This window comes from Callospermophilus lateralis, chromosome 8, assembly GCF_048772815.1.
Source record: "Callospermophilus lateralis isolate mCalLat2 chromosome 8, mCalLat2.hap1, whole genome shotgun sequence".
Lineage (NCBI taxonomy): Eukaryota > Metazoa > Chordata > Mammalia > Rodentia > Sciuridae > Callospermophilus > Callospermophilus lateralis.
This window is the reverse complement of record NC_135312.1, coordinates 68,502,268-68,522,510: the sequence shown is the minus strand read 5'-3', so window position 1 is coordinate 68,522,510 and position 20,243 is coordinate 68,502,268. Positions and strand designations below refer to the sequence as shown.

The 20,243-nt window shown below is 37.3% G+C and overlaps 1 protein-coding gene across 1 annotated transcript in view; it reads left to right on the top strand.

Moving 5' to 3' along the window:
* The first annotated feature begins 19,819 nt into the window (after positions 1-19,819).
* Positions 19,820-20,243, top strand: part of LOC143405697 (broad substrate specificity ATP-binding cassette transporter ABCG2-like) — a 37,757-nt gene continuing 37,333 nt past the window's right edge. Inside the window, exon 1 of the mRNA XM_076864050.2 lies at positions 19,820-19,872. Coding sequence (XP_076720165.2) covers positions 19,820-19,872 — 53 coding nt within the window. The remainder of the gene's footprint in view (positions 19,873-20,243) is intronic.

Below are 20,243 nucleotides of genomic sequence, written 5' to 3'. Positions count from 1 at the left end.
AATGACATTTCATACTACTCAAGGGAACCATACACCAACAAGACATACAAATATAAATATATATGCCCCAAACAATGGAGCATCTGTGTTCATCAAACAAATTCTTCTCAAGTTCAAGAGTCAAATTGACCACAAAACAATAATCTTGGATGACTTAACACACCTCCTTTACCTCTGGGTAGATCTTCCAAAATACAACTGAACAAAGAAACTATAGAACTCAATAATATAATCAATATCTTAGACTTAACTGACATATATAGAATATTTCATCCTTCAACAAGCGAATACACTTTCTTCTCAGCAGCACATGGATCCACCATATATTATGCCACAAAGTAATTCTTATCAAATACAAAAAGTAGAGATACTACCCTGCATTTTATCAGATCATAATGGAATGAAATTAGAAAACAATGACTCCAACACCTGGAGACTAAATAATATGCTATTGAATGAACCATGGGTTGCAAAAGACATCAAGGAGGAGATTAAAAAATTCTTAGAGGTAAATGAGAATACTGACACATATATAAAATCTCTGGGACACTATGAAGGCAGTATTAAGAGGAAAGTTCATTTCATGAAGTTCATTCCTTAAAAGAAGGAAGATTCAACAAATAACATTACATCTCAAAGCCCTTGAAAAAGAAGAACAAATAAACATCCAAACCATTAGAAGACAGGAAATAATTAAAATCAGAGCTAAAATCAATGAAATCAAAACAAAAGAAGCAATTTTAGAAATTGACAAAAAATTGATTCTTTGAAAAAATAAAGAAATTTGACAGACTCTTAGCTATGCTAACAAAAAGGAGAGAGAAAACTCAAATTACTAACATACATGATGAAAAATGTGACATCACAACAGGCACTACAGAAATACAGAAGATAATTAGAAATTATTTTTAAAATTGTTCTCCAATAAAATAGAAAATACTGAAGGCATCAACAAATTTCTTGAGTCATATAATTTGCCCAGATTGAACCAGAACGATATACACAATTTAAAGAGATCAATATCAGGGGCTGGGGATGTGGTTCAAGTGGTAGCACGCTCGCCTGGCATGCGTGCGGCCCGGGTTCGATTCTCAGCACCACGTACAAACAAAGATGTTGTGTCCGCCGATAACTAAAAAATAAATATTAAAAAATTCTCTCTCTCTCTCTCTCTCTCTCTCTCTCTCTCTCTCTCTCTCTCTTTCTCTCCTCTCTCACTTTCTCTTAAAAAAAAAAAGAGATCAATATCAAGCAATAAAATAGAAGAAACCATCAGAAAGGAAAGAAAAGCCCAGGACCAGATGGATACACAGCCAAGTTCTACAAGATCTTTAAAGAAGAACTAATACGAATAGTCTTCAATTTATTTCAGGAAACAGAAAAAGAGGGAGCACTTCCAAATTCATTCTATAAAACCAATATAACCCAGATTCCAAAACTAGTCAGAAACACATCAAAGAAAAAAAAAACTTCAGACCAATATCTCTAATAAACATCAATGCAAAAATTCTCAATAAAATTCTGGCAAATTAAATACAAAAACATACCAAAAAGATTTTGCACCATGATCAAGTGGGATTTTACCCAGGGATGCAAGGTTGGTTCAACATATGGAAATCAATAAATATAATTCATCACATCAATAGACTTAAAGATAAGAATCATATGATCATCTCAATAGATTCAGAAAAAACATTAGACAAAATACAGCATCACTTCATATCAAAACTCATGAAAAAATAAGAATAGTAATAACATATCTCAACATTGTAAAAACTATCTATGCTAAGCCCCAGGCCAACATCATTCTAAATGGAGAAAAATTGAAGGCATTCCCTCTAAAAACTGGAACAAGATAGAGAACAAGATAGAACTTTCACCACTACTATTTAACATAGTTCTTGAAACACTGGCAAGAGCAATTATACAGATGAAAGAAATTAAAGGGATACACATAGGAAAAGAAGAACTCAAATTAGCACTATTAGTTGACGATATGATTCTATACCTTGAAGATACAAAAAGTTCCACCAGAAAACTTCCAGGACTAGTATATGAATTCAGCAAAGTAACAAGATATAAAGTCAGCACCCATAAATCAAAGGCATTTCTGTATCTCAGTGACAAATCCTCTGAAAGAGAAATGAAGAAAACTACCTTATTTACAATATCCTCAAAAAATAAAATACTTGGAAATCAACTTAATGAAAGAGTTGAAAGACCTCTACAATAAAAACTACAGAAGCCTAAAGAAAGAAATCAAAGAAGACCTTAGAAGATGAAAAGATCTACCTTGCTCTTGGATAGGTAGAATTAATATTGTCAAAATGACCATACTACCAAAAGCACTGTACAGATTTAATGCAATTCCAATCAAAATCCCAATGGCATTCCTCATAGAAATAGAAAAAGCAGTCATGAAATTCATCTGGAAAAATAAGAGACCCAGAATAGCTAAAGCAATCTCAGCAAAAGAGTGAAGCAGGTGGCTTCCCTATACCAGACCTTAAACTCTACAACAGAGTAATAGTAACAAAAACAGCATGGTATTGGCACCAAAACAGACTGGTAGACCGATGGTACAGAACAGAGGACACAGAGACTAACCCATAAAATTACAATTTTCTTATATTAGACAAAGGTGCCAAAAACATGCATTGGAGAAAAGATAGCCTCTTTAACAAATGGTGCTGGGAAAACTGGAAATTCACATGCAACAAAATGAAATTATATCCCTATCTCTCATAATGCACAAAACTCAACTCAAAGTGAATCAAGGACCTAGGAATTAAACCAGAAACCCTGTGTCTAGTAGAAGAAAAAGTAGCCCCTATGCTTCATCATGTCGGATTAGGCCCCAACTTCCTTATAAGACTCCTATAGTTCAAGAATTAAAAGCAAGAACCAATAAATGGGATAGATTCAAACTAAAAAGTTTCTTCTCATCAAAAGAAACAATCTCTGAGGTGAATAGAGAGCCTACATCTTGGGAGTAAAATTTTACCCCTCACACATCAAATAGAGCAATAATCTCTGGGGTATATAAAGAACTAAAAAGCTAAAAAAAAAAAAAAAAAGTAAGTCAATAAACGAGCCAAGGACCTGAACAGACACTTCTCAGAAGATGATGTACAATCAACTGACATATATGAAAAAAATGTTCAACGTCTCTAGAAATTCAACGTCTAGCAATTCTAGAGAAATACAAATCAAACTACTCTAAGATTTCATCTCACTCTAGTTAGAATGGCAGCTATTATGAAGACAAACAATAAGAAGTGTTGGCGAGAATGTGGGAAAAAAGGAACATACATTGCTGGTGGGACTGCAAATTGGTGCAGCCAATATGGAAATCAGTATGGAGATTCCTTGGAAAACTGGAACTGGAACCCCCATTTGACCCAGATATCCCACTCCTCAGTCTATATCCAAAGGATTTAAAAACAGCATACTACAGGGATACAGCCACATCAATGTTTATAGCAGCACAATTCACAATAGCTAAATTGTGGAACCAACCTAGATGCCCTTTAGTAGATGAATGGATAAAGAAACTGTGTTATATATACACAGTAGAATATTACTCAGCAATAAAAGATAATAAAATCATGGCATTTGCAGGAGTTGGAGAATATAATGCTAAGTGAAGTTAGCCAATCCCAAAAAATGAAATGCTGAATGTTTTTTTTCTAATATAAGTAGAACTCATAGTGGGGTAGGGAGGGGGAGTATGAGAGATATAGACAAACTCTAGATAGGGCAAAGGGGAGGAAGGGGATGGGAGGGGGCACAAAGTTAGAAATGATGGTGGAATGAGATGGACATTATTAAACAAAATGCATGTATGAAGACACGAATGGAGTGAATATAATTGTATACAACCAGAGATATGAAAAAATGTGCTCTATATGTGTAATATGAATTGTAATGCATTTCACTGTCATATATAACAAATTAGAATTTTAAAAAAGTCAAAAAAAAATAATGCTCAAGGTCAACAACGTGATAATGTGAGATTTCTTTGTAAACTGCAGATAGAAGAATTTCTCCATGCTGATGCTAGTTTCTGAGGGTAAAGCCAGGGAGTGAATTCTGGGATGGCAGTACTCACTCACAGAGCCTGGTAACCAACCCTTCTCCCAAATCCATTCTGTAACTTTCTAGGATTTTTACAGCCTCAAATTTTTGCAGAGAAGTAATTATTTCAGCAGTGTGAAAACACTGAAACAGTCCACAGGAATACTTTCATTCAAACTCTCCACCTCCTTATATTCAGTTTCTGATTTATTTGGCCCTGGGCACAATCATCTAATTTGTCCCAAACTCATTGGCCAGAAATTGCCTATTGCCCTTGGGATGGGTGAAGTGTGAGAGGAAAAGCCTAGGTGTCAGAGTCCCCAGGGCTCAGGGGCAGGAAAGCAGCTGTGCCAAACACTTCCAGCCACTTGAGGTGTCATCAGCTCGGGAAGTCCCACTGATACCAGAGCGAATCTCTTCTGTTCATTTGGAAAAAGCACCAGAGCCTGGGGTTTCGGTTTGTCCCTGTGTGATCAGGGACAGTGATCTCTGCGACAAGAATTCCAAACGAAGGTGGAGGTCCCCTACAGGAGCACCCAGGGCTGACTTATCAAGGTTGGTCAGGCTGCGCCACACCTTTTGCCTTCTGTCCCGCCCTGACCCAAGGAGCTCCATCTCTGGGGGAGAGGTGGTCTTGGGCATTCTGGCCCCAAAGCCTGAGCATCACGGTGCGAAGTCAGGTACACGCGCCTTCTTGCTGTCCAGCTCGCTGCCCACAACCCTGAGCAGGGCTGATAGCACCTTCCCAGGAGGCCGCCCGCGGTGAGTGCCTGGCTCCAGGAGACCCCCGCAGTTGGGGTGTTCCAATACTTGGAAGGGCTCTGCCTCTGCTGCAAGCAGTGTCCTGAGTCCAAGCGACGGAGTCCCCAAGGTGCAGAAGGGAAGGGGAGGCCCTTAGTCCTCCAGTGAGCAGGGAGGAGCAGAGAGGAGTGGGAAGGAGCAGGTGGGGGCGGGGCGGGGGGTGGGTCGGGAAGCCTTCGGACCTGGGGAAGTGCTTGAGGATTTCCAGGGCGGCACTGATGCGTGATGTCCTGCTTCAGGGAATGTTTGGAAGATCAAGCTGACTCCTTTCGACCTTCTTATCCGTGCTTTATATCCATCTGTTTTAAAGCTCTGCCCTTAGTCACTTGAACTAATATTAAATGAGCAAATTTGTGTGACAGGAAAGGTGGATGGATATTAGGTGCACAGTTTGTTAAAAAAAGAGCATACTGCTCAAATTACATGACTAAGTTTGTGCACTTGGCAGTTTGATTTCGAAATAGGAAATAAAAACTGTCCATTAAGAATGTTTTATTCAGAAAATAAAGTGGTGGTGCTACTGATTCTGCTTCTGGTGGGGAGTCTTGCATAGGTCGGTTAAGATAAAACTCTTGCCTGTCCCCAAATGTGTGATGATAAGGAGAGTTAATATTGAAGAAGGAAATGGGAGTTATTGCTAGTGGAAAAAACACTTTTTAGCATTAATATTTTGAAGAAATTGGGGAAACTATTCTTTTTCTTATACTAAGACATAAATTTTGCCCACAAGTTTGGATAGCATACTACAGAGTTCTTGGATCTCTTTCAAAAATTTTCTGTGGATATTTTAGTTTTAAAAGTTAACTTTAACAATTAAACAACTGTTTAACACACTTATTAAAATAATGCTGAAAACATTCAAATAATGCAAAAATACAAACCAAAAAATGAAATTATAAATTATCAGTTTATAAAATTATATGTAAACAAGGCACTATATATACACCAAAAATTATATATGTACATATATAATTTTCTACTATTAGAATTATAATTCCTTTTTCAGGAAAAAATATAGATTAATAGTAATAAATGTTTACTTGGCATATTTGTTCCAGGCCTCTGGACAAATTATTTAATAGTTCCTTTAGGGAGCATTTTTTTCCCAAAAGGTGTATTAAAATATGCACAAGCATGTACAAAACCTCTTTCTGCATTTATTGTCATTAGGCATCCATGAAGTATTTGAAGTGAGCAGAAGAAAGGTAAATGGAAAATAAAATACTACCCAGAGGGATTGGGATTGTGGCTCAGAGGTAGAGTGATTGCCTAGCATGTGTGAGGCACTGGGTTTAATTCTCAGTACTGCATATAAACAAATAAAAAATAAAGGTCCATTCACAACTAAAAAAATTTAAAAAGTACCACTCAGAGTGGAACAGTGCCCTGAACATGCACATTGGAATGGACATAGGTGAACTGAAAGGTCCTCAGCACTTAAAAAATTTGCATCTTGGAGGACATAATAGAAAGGGAATGACCAGTCATTTCCTCTGAAGCTGACTCTTTAGAAAAGCTTTACCTGGCATTTACTTTGTTTTTTTCTTCTTTTTTTCCTAATTTAAAAATTTTTATTTTTTCTATATTTTTGGTATATTATAGTTGGATATAATGGTGGGATTCACTGTTACATGTTCATACATGCATACAATATAACAATATAATTTGACAAATATAATTGTCTAGTATATCCCTTTTCCCTCCCCTTCTCCCACCCACTGTTCCCTATCCTTTACTGATCTCCCTTCCATTTTCATGAGACAACCCCACTGGCCACCTTTCTTTTTCATTTTCCTCTCTATCTTCCACAAATGATAGAGAACATGTGACCCTTGACCTTCTGAGTTTGACCTATTTTGCTTAATCTAATGGTTTCAAGTTTCATCCATTTTTCTGCAAATGGCATAATTCCATTCTTCTTTATTGTTGAATGAAACTCTATTTTGTATATATACCACGTTTTCTTTATTTATTCATCTGTTGATGGATACCTAGCCTGGTTCTCTAGCTTGGCTATTGTGAACTGGGCTACTAAAAACATGGGTATGTGTGCATCACTGTATTATGTTGACTTTAATTCTTTAAGATAAATACTAAGGAATTGTTCAGCTTAGAAATATGAGGGTTCCATTTCTAGTCTTTTCAGCAACCTCCATAGTGGTGATACTTATGTACAATCCTATCAATAGTGTAAAAGCGCTCTATTTTCTCTACATCCTCTTTTCAACATTTATTATTGTTTCTATTCTAAATGATTACCATTCTGACTTGGGTCAGATAAAATCTCAGGGTAGTTTGAATTTACATTTACTTAATTGCTAATAATGTTAAACAGTTTTTCATATATTTGTTGGCCATTTTTATGACTCCTTTCTAGAAGCGTCTGTTTAGTTCATTTGCCCATTTATTGATTAGGTTATTTGGTTTTGTTCTTGTTGTTTGTGTAAAGCTATGGAGTTCTTTGTATGTTATAAATATTATTCCTCTGTCAGAAGCATAGCTAGCAAAGAATCTCTCCCATTTTCTAGGTTCTATTTTCACATATTTGTTTCCTTTGCTATTATACACATGATCTTTAAATGATGCCATCCCATGTATTAACACTTGGCATTATTTCCTGAGCTTTAAGAATCCTATTAAGAAAGTAATAATCTGTGTTTATATTGCTTGAGTGTTCACCTACATTTTTTTTTTCTAGGAGTTGAATAGTTTCTGATCTAATTCCTAGATTTTTGGTCCATGTTGAATTGATTTCCATATGGGGTGAGATAATCAATTTTCCCAGCATTGTTTATTTTAAAGGCTGTCTTTTCTCCCATGTTTGTTTTTGACACCTTTGTGGAAAAGGATCAGGTTACTGTATCTGAGTGGGTTTGTCTATGTGTCTTCTATTTCTACCATTGTTCCACTTGCCTGTTTTTATGGCAATTATTTTTTAGGGCATTGTTGTTTGTGTGTGTGTGTGTGTGTGTGTGTGTGTCACATGGGGGTGCAGAGGGGACTGAGGAATGGCAATGGAGAACACCCTCAGTGCTATCCTTAACACATGCAGTAGTACATGTTCTAAGTGCACTTCGTGAGATGGCTTGTTGCAGTTGTAACTGTTCTTACCCTAAGTGTAACAGCACACACTTGGACACTAAGACTCTGTGGTCACATGTGGTATAGTTTAATGGCTGGGTCTTATTTGGAGATAAACCTAGATTTTATAGAGGAACAGGTGAGCCTCCTGTTCCTTTCCTTTCCTTTCCTTTCCTTTCCTTCCTTCCTTCCTTCCTTTCCTTCTTTCTTTCTTTCTCTTTATGTTTTACTGCTTGCTTTATATTTTTAAGTAGGAGTAGACTCTGTAATGATAAAAGCTATAGTATAGTAAATATGTTATGAGCAACATCATCATTTACCATTGCTATCAAGTGTTATGTACTGTACATAACTTCATATGCTATTCTTTTATGACTAGCAGCACTATAGATTGTTTATACCAGTATCACCCCAAAGATATGAGTAGTACATTTGCTAGAACATGATGATAGCTGTCATGTCACTGGGCAACAGGGCTTTTCCAGCTACCTTATAATCTTATGGGATCATTATAAGCGCACTCAATTTTGACCCAGCTGTCTTTATGCAACCATATATCTTTGTTTTTTATTCTCAATTGCACACAGTTGATTGATCCCGTTGGTGAGTTGAACTAGGTTGTTGCTGATTTTATGCCACTAGATCTGTCCATTTCTAACAGAGGAATATTGAAGTCTCCCACCGTGGTTACAGATTCATCTTTTTCTCCCTGCAGTTGTTTTAGTTTTTGCCTCATATAGTTTGATAATCTGTTTTCATAGCTATGCATGTTAAGGGTTTTTACATCTTCTTGATATTTCATTTTACTATGATACTCCTTTTATCCCTAATAACTTTACATTAAGCATGCCCTGTCAAAATACATAGCTACTTCTGCTTTGACATCATTAACGTAGACATGGCATATTTTTCTCTATGCATTTACTTTTAATCCTTAAGCATGATTTTTAATGATTTTATTATTTTTTCAAATACATGACAACAGTGGAATGCATTATAATTCTGATTACCCATATAGAGCACAATTTTTTGTATCTCTGTATATAAAGTATGCTCATGCCAATTTATGCCTTTATACATGTACTTTGGGTTTGTTTTTTTTTGCATTACAATTCTTAATACACATATATATCACCATTTTTCATATCTCTGTTTATATATAAAGTATGTTGACACCCAATTCAAGTCTTCATACATGTATTTTGTATAATGATGGTATTGCTTGTTGAACCCAGGATCACTTTTACCACTGAACTATACCTCCAGTCATTTTTTTTTATTTTGAGATAGATTCTGAGACTAATCTTGAAATTATGATTTTCCTGCCTCAGCCTCCTAAGTCACTGTGACTATAGGCATGCACCCCACACCTGGATATGTGAATCTTTATATTTAAAGTAAATTTCACGTGGGCAGTGTATTGTTTGGTCCTGTTGTACCTGTCCAATCTTGTACAAATTTAGTTTATTATTAGAACTCAGCATATTAATCAGACTTTTAAAATTCCCTAATCCATTTCTAACATCCCTGCCATCTTTGGTTCTGATAACTTCTTTGTCACTTCAAAGTGGTTTTGGCCAATTAGAAAAGCTATTTTTTTTTAATTCAAAATGAAGTAGCAGGTAACAGAAACTATTCCATATATGCATTTAGTAATGTGTGGGTAAAGTATTAGGGGAGAGCAAGTTTGTTTAGTCCACTTGTGCTACTGTAATAAAATGACAAACTGGGGGATTTATAAACAATAGAAATGTATTGCTAACTGCTCTGGAGTCTTGAAAGTCCAAGACAAAGAGCCAGCAGACTCCATGTGTGGTGAGGTCTCAATTGTTCTCTCAGGGTGAAGGAACGAGAAGCCCCCATAGAATGTCTTGCAATGGTATTGTTCCCATTCACTAGGTCAGCATCCTGATGGCCTAAACACCTCCTAAAATCCTCATCTCTAAATGCCATTGCACTGGGCATTAGGTTTCAACTTATGAGATTTTTATTTCATACGTTGAAACCTACTGGTTTTATATATGTACATATTGAGCATCACTGAGGGTGGCCATCTGGAGGAGCAGTGCTAGTCTAAGCACTAGTCTAAGGAACCAGCAACAGTCAGTGTGTGTGTGTGTGTGTGTGTGTGTGTGTGATGTGAAAATATCCTAAATCATCCTCTGGATAATTTGAAGTGGATCACCTAATGATAGCTAGACCTAAGATCTAAATTACCTAATGCTATATTTCTAACACAGAAGGGATTGTTATTATGTATATATGTGATGTGATTGAGCTACAGAAATTGAGCGTATGTATAGTATTTGGTGTGACATTTCCTTACACATCTACAATGTGTAACAATCAGAATTGTTATTGTTTTATCTGTCAACTCAGACATTGTGCTGACAGTTTTTGATATGAGTTTGGCAGTAGATGACAGCAGCATCAAGAAGGAAGGCTTATATTGTGTTACATATAGACCATATATTGTGGGATGAGAAGTTAGGAGTGAAGTGTTTTGTCAAAATCAAAGAGCCTGAATGGCCTCCCTACCTGTATGTATGGGTTATAGACACTTACAAAATCTCATCTGTTCTTTAAATAATCACTACTGAGTTCAACTCAGAGTGGGAAAAAATTGATAGTCTAGATGATTTTTGTTCATAACCTTTTTCCTTTTCAATTATGTATAATCTTATTCACGTACCACATAACTCTCCTACTTAAAGTACGCTTCTGTGGTTAATAATGTATATTGATAATAATGTTAATATATGTTTTAGTCAGCTTTATCTCTGCTGTGACTGAAAAATCTGAGTAGAACAATGGTAGAAAAGGAAAAGTCTATTTGAGGGCTCACAGGGCTCACAGTTTCAGAAGTCTTAGTTCATAGAAAGCCAGCTAAACATCATGGCAGGAAAGTGTGGCAGAGGGAAGCAGTTCAAATCATGGAGATAAAGAAGCAGAGAGAGAGACTCTACTGTCAAGAAACAAAGATATACATCAAAGCCACACCCCAATTCTCACTCCTCCAGCCAAACCCTACCATTTCAATTACCACTCTGTTAATTTCTACCAGGGGATTAAATCACTGATTGGGTTAAGGCTCTTACAATCCAATCATTTCTTCCCAAAACCTTATTGCATTATCTCACATGTGAGCTTATGGGGGACACTACATCTGAACCATAACAATATATATTCAAAGTCATTCTTGCACCATGATCCCACAAAACCCATACTGATGAGTACTTATTCTTCCTACTCACTAGGAGGCTGATAAGAGTGATTCTCTAATTCTGAGCTACACAGCTAACTTACTTACAGAGATAAAATATTGAGTGAATTGTATTCAAAGTTATAAGTATAGTAGTTGTTTAAGCCAGGAATAAGTGATAAGTACAGAGAGAAATTGCTATTCTACCTTCTGCTCCGATCCTAGTCCCCAAATAAGTTTGTTTTCACAAGAAGGTAATGAAGTCTTGGTCAGACCCTGCTGAACCATAGTTCCTGCACTTTGTTGATCACTAGTTCAATCTCTTAAATTTCTCGCTGAAAAAGCCTAACTGCTATTAAAGCAGAGTCTGGCTGTAATTTAGATCTTAGGTCCAGCTAGCATTAGATAATCTACTTCAATTTATCCAGAGGATCAAAAAGATGTTTCTAGAAAGGAATAAGTCTTGTGATCTCCCACTGAAGCCAAAGGATGTGAGAGTCTTACAAAAGAACAGGAAGGACTGACTGAGAGGTGCCAAGTTTATCTACCCTCTCACAGAAGGTCTAAACAGGGTGCCAGGGTGGGGTCAGCTTGGCAAAGAGAGGAGATAAAGGGTGAAGACTTCCCAGGGCATCTGTCAATGTCATCCTCCTGACTCCCACAGACACACACTTCTCCACATCTTGATACTTACATCTCTTGTTTGGATTCATAGGAGCCTCTCCATGAGATCCTTTTTAAATTTGCATGAGTTTTTCTCTAGTTTCTATGGGACATAAAGTCAACTGTTATTATGTATTGTACTCTTTTTATTTCCTAAATTGATCATGCGGTGCGTGAGGCTAGGTACCGGGATGGTTTGGAACTGGTTAAGATCATAAAGAACCTTTATAAATCCTCTGTTTGGTTGTCCCCTTGCTGTGGGAATGAGGTTCTCCTCCTCTTGAAGTTCAGTGCCTTTCCCACCTGAACCCCCACTTTCTTGTGAGACAGGAGAGAGTACTACAGGTGGTATGTTCTTGGTGTGTTGTGTCTGATAAACCTGGTGCTGTTTCTGTTCTTGGAGTTCCTGAGTGGTATCGCACAGGGGCAGCACATACAGAAATAAAGAAGACTTCCAAGATCTTTCAACAAAGGAGGGTTCAGAACAGTGTTCCCATGCTGGCTCTTGGGTTGTTATAGTAGTCTCTTATATGATTTCCTTGCTTCATTCCCACCCCTGATAAATGTCTGAGTGGTCTTGTAAACATAGTTAAATCATGCCATTCCTTCACCCAGAACTTCCTAGTACCTCTCTGTCTCATTCCCAGTGGAAGTCAAATTTCTCATGGTGGTCAGTGTTGGGCTATGCCTGAGCTCTCCTTCCTCTGACCTCCTATCCTGTCTTCTTTCCCTTACTCACTCTTCAGGCCCTCTGGCCTCTTTGCTGGTTCCTTAGACTAGTGCTTAGACTAGCACTGCTCCTCCAGATGGCCACCCTCAGTGACTGCTCAATAGCATCATTGGAGAGTGCTTTCCTGACCCCCTGTCCCACCTCAGTCTCCTCTGTAGCTAGATTTAGAGGTTTGCACCACTATGTCTAACTTGAATTCTTAATTTTTATTTATTTTTAATTGTAAGGAAAATAAAAAGGGACATAGAGACAAGATGCAGAGACGGGAAAGAAAGTGGGCGGAATGACAGAGAGGCCGAGTTGCCAAACTTTATTTATATAAGTAGGTTACTTTAGGTCATTGGCATCATTAGTACTTATTGTTCATTGTATTACTAGGCAGGTTACAGACTTAGCAACATTATGCAGCTTATTCCTCAGTTATATATTAAGTTGCAATGTGCAATGTTAGGAGGTTTATGTAGCTCTCAAGAAAGTCTATTGTATAAAGTTCCTGTTATGTGGGCAGGTTTGGGCTCAATAAACCTTGTGGTTGTCTAACAAGAGACTTCTTTTATTCCCAGGAGCAGTGTGCCTGAGATCAAGGTCGAGGCTAATAAGACTCTAACACAGAGCCTCCTCATGAAGGACATTGCTAAAGCAGCTAGGCATCCTGTGTCTCTGCACAGGAGTTTTCCCAGCGGCCAGGCATTCTGTGTCTTTGCACAGAAACTTTCTAGCCATCAAGCATGCCACAGTCACGAAGCTATCAGAGACCTCAATCCCAAACACAGAACCCCTACATTAAATATCTACCTATTTGGTGATGATTTCTGTTTTCCTGAACATATTAATCATTGGTTTTAATGTCAATGTTTGATAACTTCAGTCTAGATTACCTGTGAAACCTCTTCTATGTTATGATTATTGGAACTTTAGCTCCCATATTCTGACATGTATGGTAATTTTAAATTAATTAGAGTGAAAATTTGGAGGATGGGAGCTTGTTTTGTTTTATTTTTTGTTTGTTTATTTTGTTACCAGGGATTGAATCCAAGGTCCTTAACCAGCGAGCCACATCCACATCCCATTTTCTTATTTTTTATTTATTATTATTTTTTATTTTGAGGCAGGGTCTCACTGGGTTGTTTAGGGCCTATTTATGTTGCTGAGGCTAACTTTAAACTTGTGAATCATCTGGCTCAGTCTTCTGAGTTACTGGGATTTTGTTGTGTGCCACCACCACTGGTGATAATATCTTTTTTTGAAAGTGGATTTTAACTTTCTTCTAGCAAGGTCTGAGCAGAGAACCTTGATCAAGCAGAGAATGGTCTCTTTTTGGTTTTCCCACATTCCCAAGCCATAATGTTTCTGGGATTTCAAAATCTTAGGTTCCTAGGAATCCTCACTTTTGCTGGCCACAAGTCCAAATTTTGTCTCTCTAGAAGAAAGACTGCAGAGATAATTGTTCACATATATTAGGGGCTTCTGGGAGATGCCTCTAGCAGCTTCTTCCTGCCTGGATCCCATGTTTGTCCCATGCATGTGAAGTTTGGGTTTTTAAATTCCTGGAAAGAAAAAGGCATAGGGTGCTGGGATTACCCAGTACCGTTCCCTGCTTACTGGGATTTTGGTTCCTCCAGTCCCTGTGGCTTTCTTGCTCTCATCAGAGAACTCTTCACACACTCTTTCTCATGTTCTATCTGCTTCTATGGTCATTCTCTGGAGAATGATTTGTTGGGAGCAGCTTGTTCTCCATAGACGGAGAGAAAGTACTTCATGAATGTCTTTAGCTTAAAAAAAATGAAAACTAGAATTATTGCATTTAGAATTTCAAATGTATTTAACAGACTCAATTCAGCACCAGATCTTACTCTCAGTGAGTCTTTTTAAGGGACCTTCGTAATATCTTTAATGAAATTTTTTAAAAATATTTTTTTAGTTGTAGGTGGAAACAATATCTTTATTTTATTTATTTTTATGTGGTGCTAACAATTGAACCCAGTGCCTCAGACTTATTAGGCATACCACCGAGCCACAGCCCCAACCCAAATGAAATATTTTTAACTTCACTTATTAATATCCAATTTTGCTTTAAACCAAAATTGTGCTGCTTAACTGTTGGTTCAATATAATTCATCATTATGATATGTTTGTCCATTAAAGAAATAATTTCAGTGAAAAAAAATGTTGGTGTTTAAATTCTTAGTTGATTCAAGGTAAACAACAACCAGACTTGTACAACTTTGAATTATTAATTCTTAGAAATCTCTCCTGCCCCTGCCTAAGAAGCTAAGCTCCTTTTGGTAGTAACAATATTATTAACTCCAATATTAAAACATGTGGGAGCACATAAGATCATGTAGACTCTCCTTGAACTAAAGTTGTATCGTAGTATTATATTCAAGACAGAGGAGACTAAACCCTCACCTGCCTTTTTCCTCTTTCATGGTTTTTGAATAATTTGTATACTCTATTTACTCATTAGGACCCATAATTTGGGAATTTGACATCTAATTGAAGTGCAGGTATTCTAATTCTACATTGGCTCTCATTATATGTTCTATGATTGTTCTTATCACATTGATAAGGGATGCTCTTTGGAAAGGAAACTACTCATTGCAGGACAGTTTAAAAGAAGCTCAGTTTAAATGTGTTAATTTGTTGTTATCTTGTGTCTAAAAACCTCATTTGCCTGGACTATCAACTTACTATCACTTTTCCCTCTACAGAATGACAGAACTCTCCAGATGTCTTCCAATAATCACCCGTTGTTTTCCCACAAGACCCAAAGAAACTCTGATGACCTACCTGGGACGGCCTCCAGTGGCAAGAAAGGGCCTGTGTTATGTATTCAAAACCTCTCTTACGAAAGTCAAGGAAAAAGTGGCTTCCCATTTTATTGGAAAACAACTGAAAAAAGGACATTATCAGTTATCAAGTATGTGCACGATCTTTTTAAAGGACCACTTTATTGACCTATAATGAACTTCCAAGTTTTGGCTATTACCAATAAATTACTATGAATATTTGTGTTCAAGATTTTATACAGATATACTGAGAAATGCTTGCATTTATCTTGGCTAAACTAGGACTGAAATGATTGGACACTTAAGTGTATGTTTAGCTTTGAAAGGAACTGCACTGAGAAACCACTCCTAAAAGTGATTGTGTTATGTATATCAATGATTGTTTGAGAAACTGAACAATCAATGTGTCATTTAGTTATTTGTGAGTAAGCTTTGTGTTTTGGTGAAAAGAGCCCCAATTTTTCAGTTTATTGCTTTTTGATTGTGGGTATAAAATTATAACCATGATTTTTCCAAACTGTGAAATTGAATGTGTCTCCATTTCACTACTCCAATATTTTTGAGACAGATGCATTTTAAGTAGCTGTACAACTTATGTCCTTTATGTTCTAGAGGCAAGGAGGTTGAAACGATAATATATTGTGAAGGTACTTTACTTTTCAATAGACCTGTTTTAAATGAATGGTCTATTTATAACAATTTAAATTGTTATATTTTCTATAACAATTTACATATTACTTGCTCTTATAAAGACAGATAGAACATACTTAAATATAAGATCCCTGTAACAATCGAAATTATGTGGTTTTTAAAGTACCTAATATTTATGATTTTTATACTTTTTATCCAGCAACAAATTCAGAATTCAAAATGTGATGTTGAAGTGGGACCCAAAGTAGGAGGGAAATGAGTGTTTCTCTGTAACCTATCAGTATCAGGTACCTTTTTAAGTTCCTAGATGCTGGCCATTTCAATGTTTTTCTGATATTTGTGATACTCTGCTTCCCCTCTATGATTTTGTCTTTCCTCAGGTACCATGCCCTATGAGTTATGTTTGTGTAATAAGGAAAATGATTATTTCTAGTCAAGTAAGCACCTTCTCCAGGCTGTTCAAGTCTGGGCAGTGGTTATAAAAGCAGATCTATATGTAATAAGTTTGTTCTGTTTTCTTGATATTTTTTACATGACTTTACACTTCTCTGTTAATACCAGCTAACTCCCTTCAGAGGACAATGAAGTAACAAGATAGCATAGAAAATGTTGAGGTATGGATGGGAAAGAAATGGTGAGAATCTGGGGGCTGACTAGCCTGAGGCCAGGGCTGCTGTGTAAGATTAGAACTATGTCCACACAGCAACGCCTGCCGACTTGCCTACTTCTTGTCTTTCTCTTGTATCGACTGAGAAATCCTGACTAGGAGAATAAGGAGAGGAATGGTGGATGACAGGCTTTGATCTTCTGCTACATCATTGGATAGACCTGACTTATTAAAATCTGAGAAGCCTTTGATGAAACATAGTAATTAACAAATATTTGTCCTTACAGATTGTGTGATGGAAGAGGTAGAATGTACCATGCTTTGAATATTTGCAGGTTGAATAGTTACAAAGCACACAATGTGCAAGGGTTCATTTACCTCAATTATTCTTTCCAGGTAATCGACTAGGGACTCAGTACACTAAGGCGGAGACTCACTTATTTAACAAATTTCGGGTGCCTAGTGGTGCCTGGTGTTGTGTAAGATGCTAGTGACAGAGACATGCCCTGTGTCGTTGGAAACCTTGCAATCTAATGAGATTCAGAAAACTCGAGCAGTTTGCCTGCATTGTTTGCTGTGATCCATTAAAGTATTCAAAGACAGAATATAAACCCCTCTCCCTGAATTGGAGTGCCAGGTACATGGAGATTGAGAAAGTGAAAACTGTGTGTGTGTGTGTGTGTGTGTGTGTGTGTGTGTGTGTGTGTGAGAGAGAGAGAGAGAGAGAGAGAGAGAGAGAGAGAGAGTGTGTGTATGTGGGGAGGTTGACCACGCCAGGAATGGCATTTACCTCCTCTGACCATAAACAAAACAATACCGAAGGGTGGACCTCAATCTAGTAAAATATAATAGATCCTAGAGCTATCATTCAGGTTTCTTTCATGCCATGAACTCAGTATTTGGGATTCAGTGTGCTGTGTGTAATGGGGGAGGGCAGGAGGGAGAAGTGGTAACAGTCAGACACACAGTCTTGTTGTGAAGGTTTTACAGTATGAGGAGAGAGGACCCCTGCACGCACATGCTGTAAGCAGAAAATAAGGGGGAAAATGGCTTGTGAGGGGCTAGAGAAGGGTGGAGGGAGGGTGAGGAGACAGGGAATGATGAGCCATAGTTGACAGTTTTAACTGTCATTGTAGCATGAAAGCAGCTCTAGATTCTACTTAAACCAATGAGCATGGATGGCTCTGTGCAATCACAGTGTTTGTGAAAATAGAAAATAAGTGACAAGCTGTAGGGTGTTTGTCTCTGGACTAGAATGTGTACTCCCGGGGTCTGGGACTTAGTTTGATCTGCTTGATTTATTCTCAGCACTAGCCCCTGCCCTGGAAGAGTATCTGGTCCACACATAATAGACAGGTCATGATTGTTTTGCCTGAATGGATGTGGAATTAGCCACCGTTCCACATTGGAACTTTGGCATTTGGGGATTCTACTCCTACTTCTGTTTCCTATAACACTGGGGTTTAAGTGTCAGAGAAAGCCAAACAGCAGTACCTGTGAAATGTTTTGTCTGAACACATTCATATTCAATTTCTGGTTGAATCATTCAGGATCGATTGCTCCTTTCTTGAGTTCATCTCTTAAAAACCTGGGAAGTTTACCAGGCAATGAAGCCTTAGTGAATAATAAGGTTTTTTTATGCTCATTTTAGAAGTAATTGCTGTTAGCTATTAATAAAGAAGATGCATTAAGAACTGTAGAAAAAATGCACTTTGAGCGTTTACCCAAGACTTTTTAATTTGGAAGTTTGCTAATGATTGAACCCAAGACTTTGTGCATGCTAATCACCCACTCTAACACTGACCTACACCCCAGATATGCCCAGTCATTAGCATGTTTTTACACTGGCAGAGGAAGGTTACCACAAGGGTAAGATTTTTCTGTGTCACAGCCTGCTCCTGATTTACCACACTCTCATTATGGTAGTCCAGGGATTGAATGAGATCCTCCCCAGTCAATGAGCAAAGTGAAAATCACGTTTTACTTCAGTTTCCAGCAGCCCTAGTATCATTGGGAGACAGAGCAGGTGCCTCAGGCCATGAATACCAAACTCATAGTGGATGTGAATGCGTGGGGCAGATGTGCTGAAACGATTCCACTGTAAAACAACACATCTTGATGTACGTAGCAATTCTGAAGAGAGACTGGCATAGATACCAGAGTTGTGAATGGGTGAAATCAGACTGCTGTTTCGTCATTTCTGTGCAATTAAATTGTCCCTGCCCTTAGTTCTCCTTCCTGTGTTTCTTTCCTCTTGGTAATTTCACCTCTTACATTTAGGACAAAATTCAGCTTTATCTTGAGTGTAGCACAGTCAGTAGTGCCATAATCACCTCCTTCTACTCTGAGGGTTCACTACCCTCACATACACACTTAACATGATTGAAACATACTTGTGTCTGTTCCGTGCATCCCTAAAGGACTTCCAGGCTTGAGGGATGTCCTCAAATTCTAAACTGAGCATTTTCCAGTCCATTTATCAGACACAGAACAAAGTAGTAAAATCTATCCTGGGTTGGTTTCTTTTTTCCTTTCTTTTTTTTTTTTTCTTAATTTGTAACATGTTTTTCTTAAATGTAAAAAACAGGTGATAGCTTCTTATACTCTGTAGTGCTTTGTTCCAGTCTTTGATTTCTACTTAAGATGTGTTGATTTTTGTTCTGATTAGATTTTAAAAGTGAGGACACTACTGCTGATAGTCTACAAATCAGTTGTTCTTTAATTGTGTGTAACTTTACTGGGAAGCAGGTAAGGGGATTTGAAGAGGCTGATCATCAAACATTATTGAGAAGCTGTTTTAAGAGGAGTAAGAGTCATGGAGATTATTCATGAGAAATGGTTAATTATTTCATGGACTGTGGACATGAAATGTGTCATTTCCCGAAAGGGATTAGTGGTCTGAAGAATAAATGAAAGGAATTTTCAGGTATCTAACACATTTTTCTTATAGGTCCTAGTGATTGATATCCCTAATATACTGGACTACTTTTAATCAATTAATTTTTTCTTTAAGATTTGGTGCTTGTTATCTGTCTGCAATTTCATCAACCTTTATTGAATATATTCGTTGTAGCCCCTAAACCTATAGAACTCTTTTTTTTAGGTTTATTTATTTAATTAGTTTTTACTTTATACACAGAGTTATGAAAAATTGTGCTATAGAACTCTTTAAAAAGTGAAATAATAAATCAGTATAATTTTGTGTTTACAGTGGGATCATGAAACCTGGCCTTAATGCCATCATGGGACCCCCAGGTGCAGGCAAATCTTTGTGAGTACAAAAGAAAGTGTAAATAAGCCTTTTTGGTGCAGTTTCAGTGTGCTTTTAAACATCACAAGCATTTGCTGTGCTTACTTGTCTGGTCCTAGGTCCTATGGATGACCTTCATTTGGACTATTTTATGGTTTTAATCCTATGACCAGGAATTCTTATTAAATTTAGCTTTACTAATACAGCATGATAAAGTGATTAGCATATAACAGTTGGCCATATTATGGGATAATGAGGAAGGAAGATAAGGGAATAATATTAAAAGTGAAGAGAAGGAGCAGAAGGGTTCTGTGAGGACATGCATCAGAGATGCAGGAGTGTATTGCCAGGTTTGGATCTATCAAGGTGAGGGTCATTTGGGAGGTCTATAC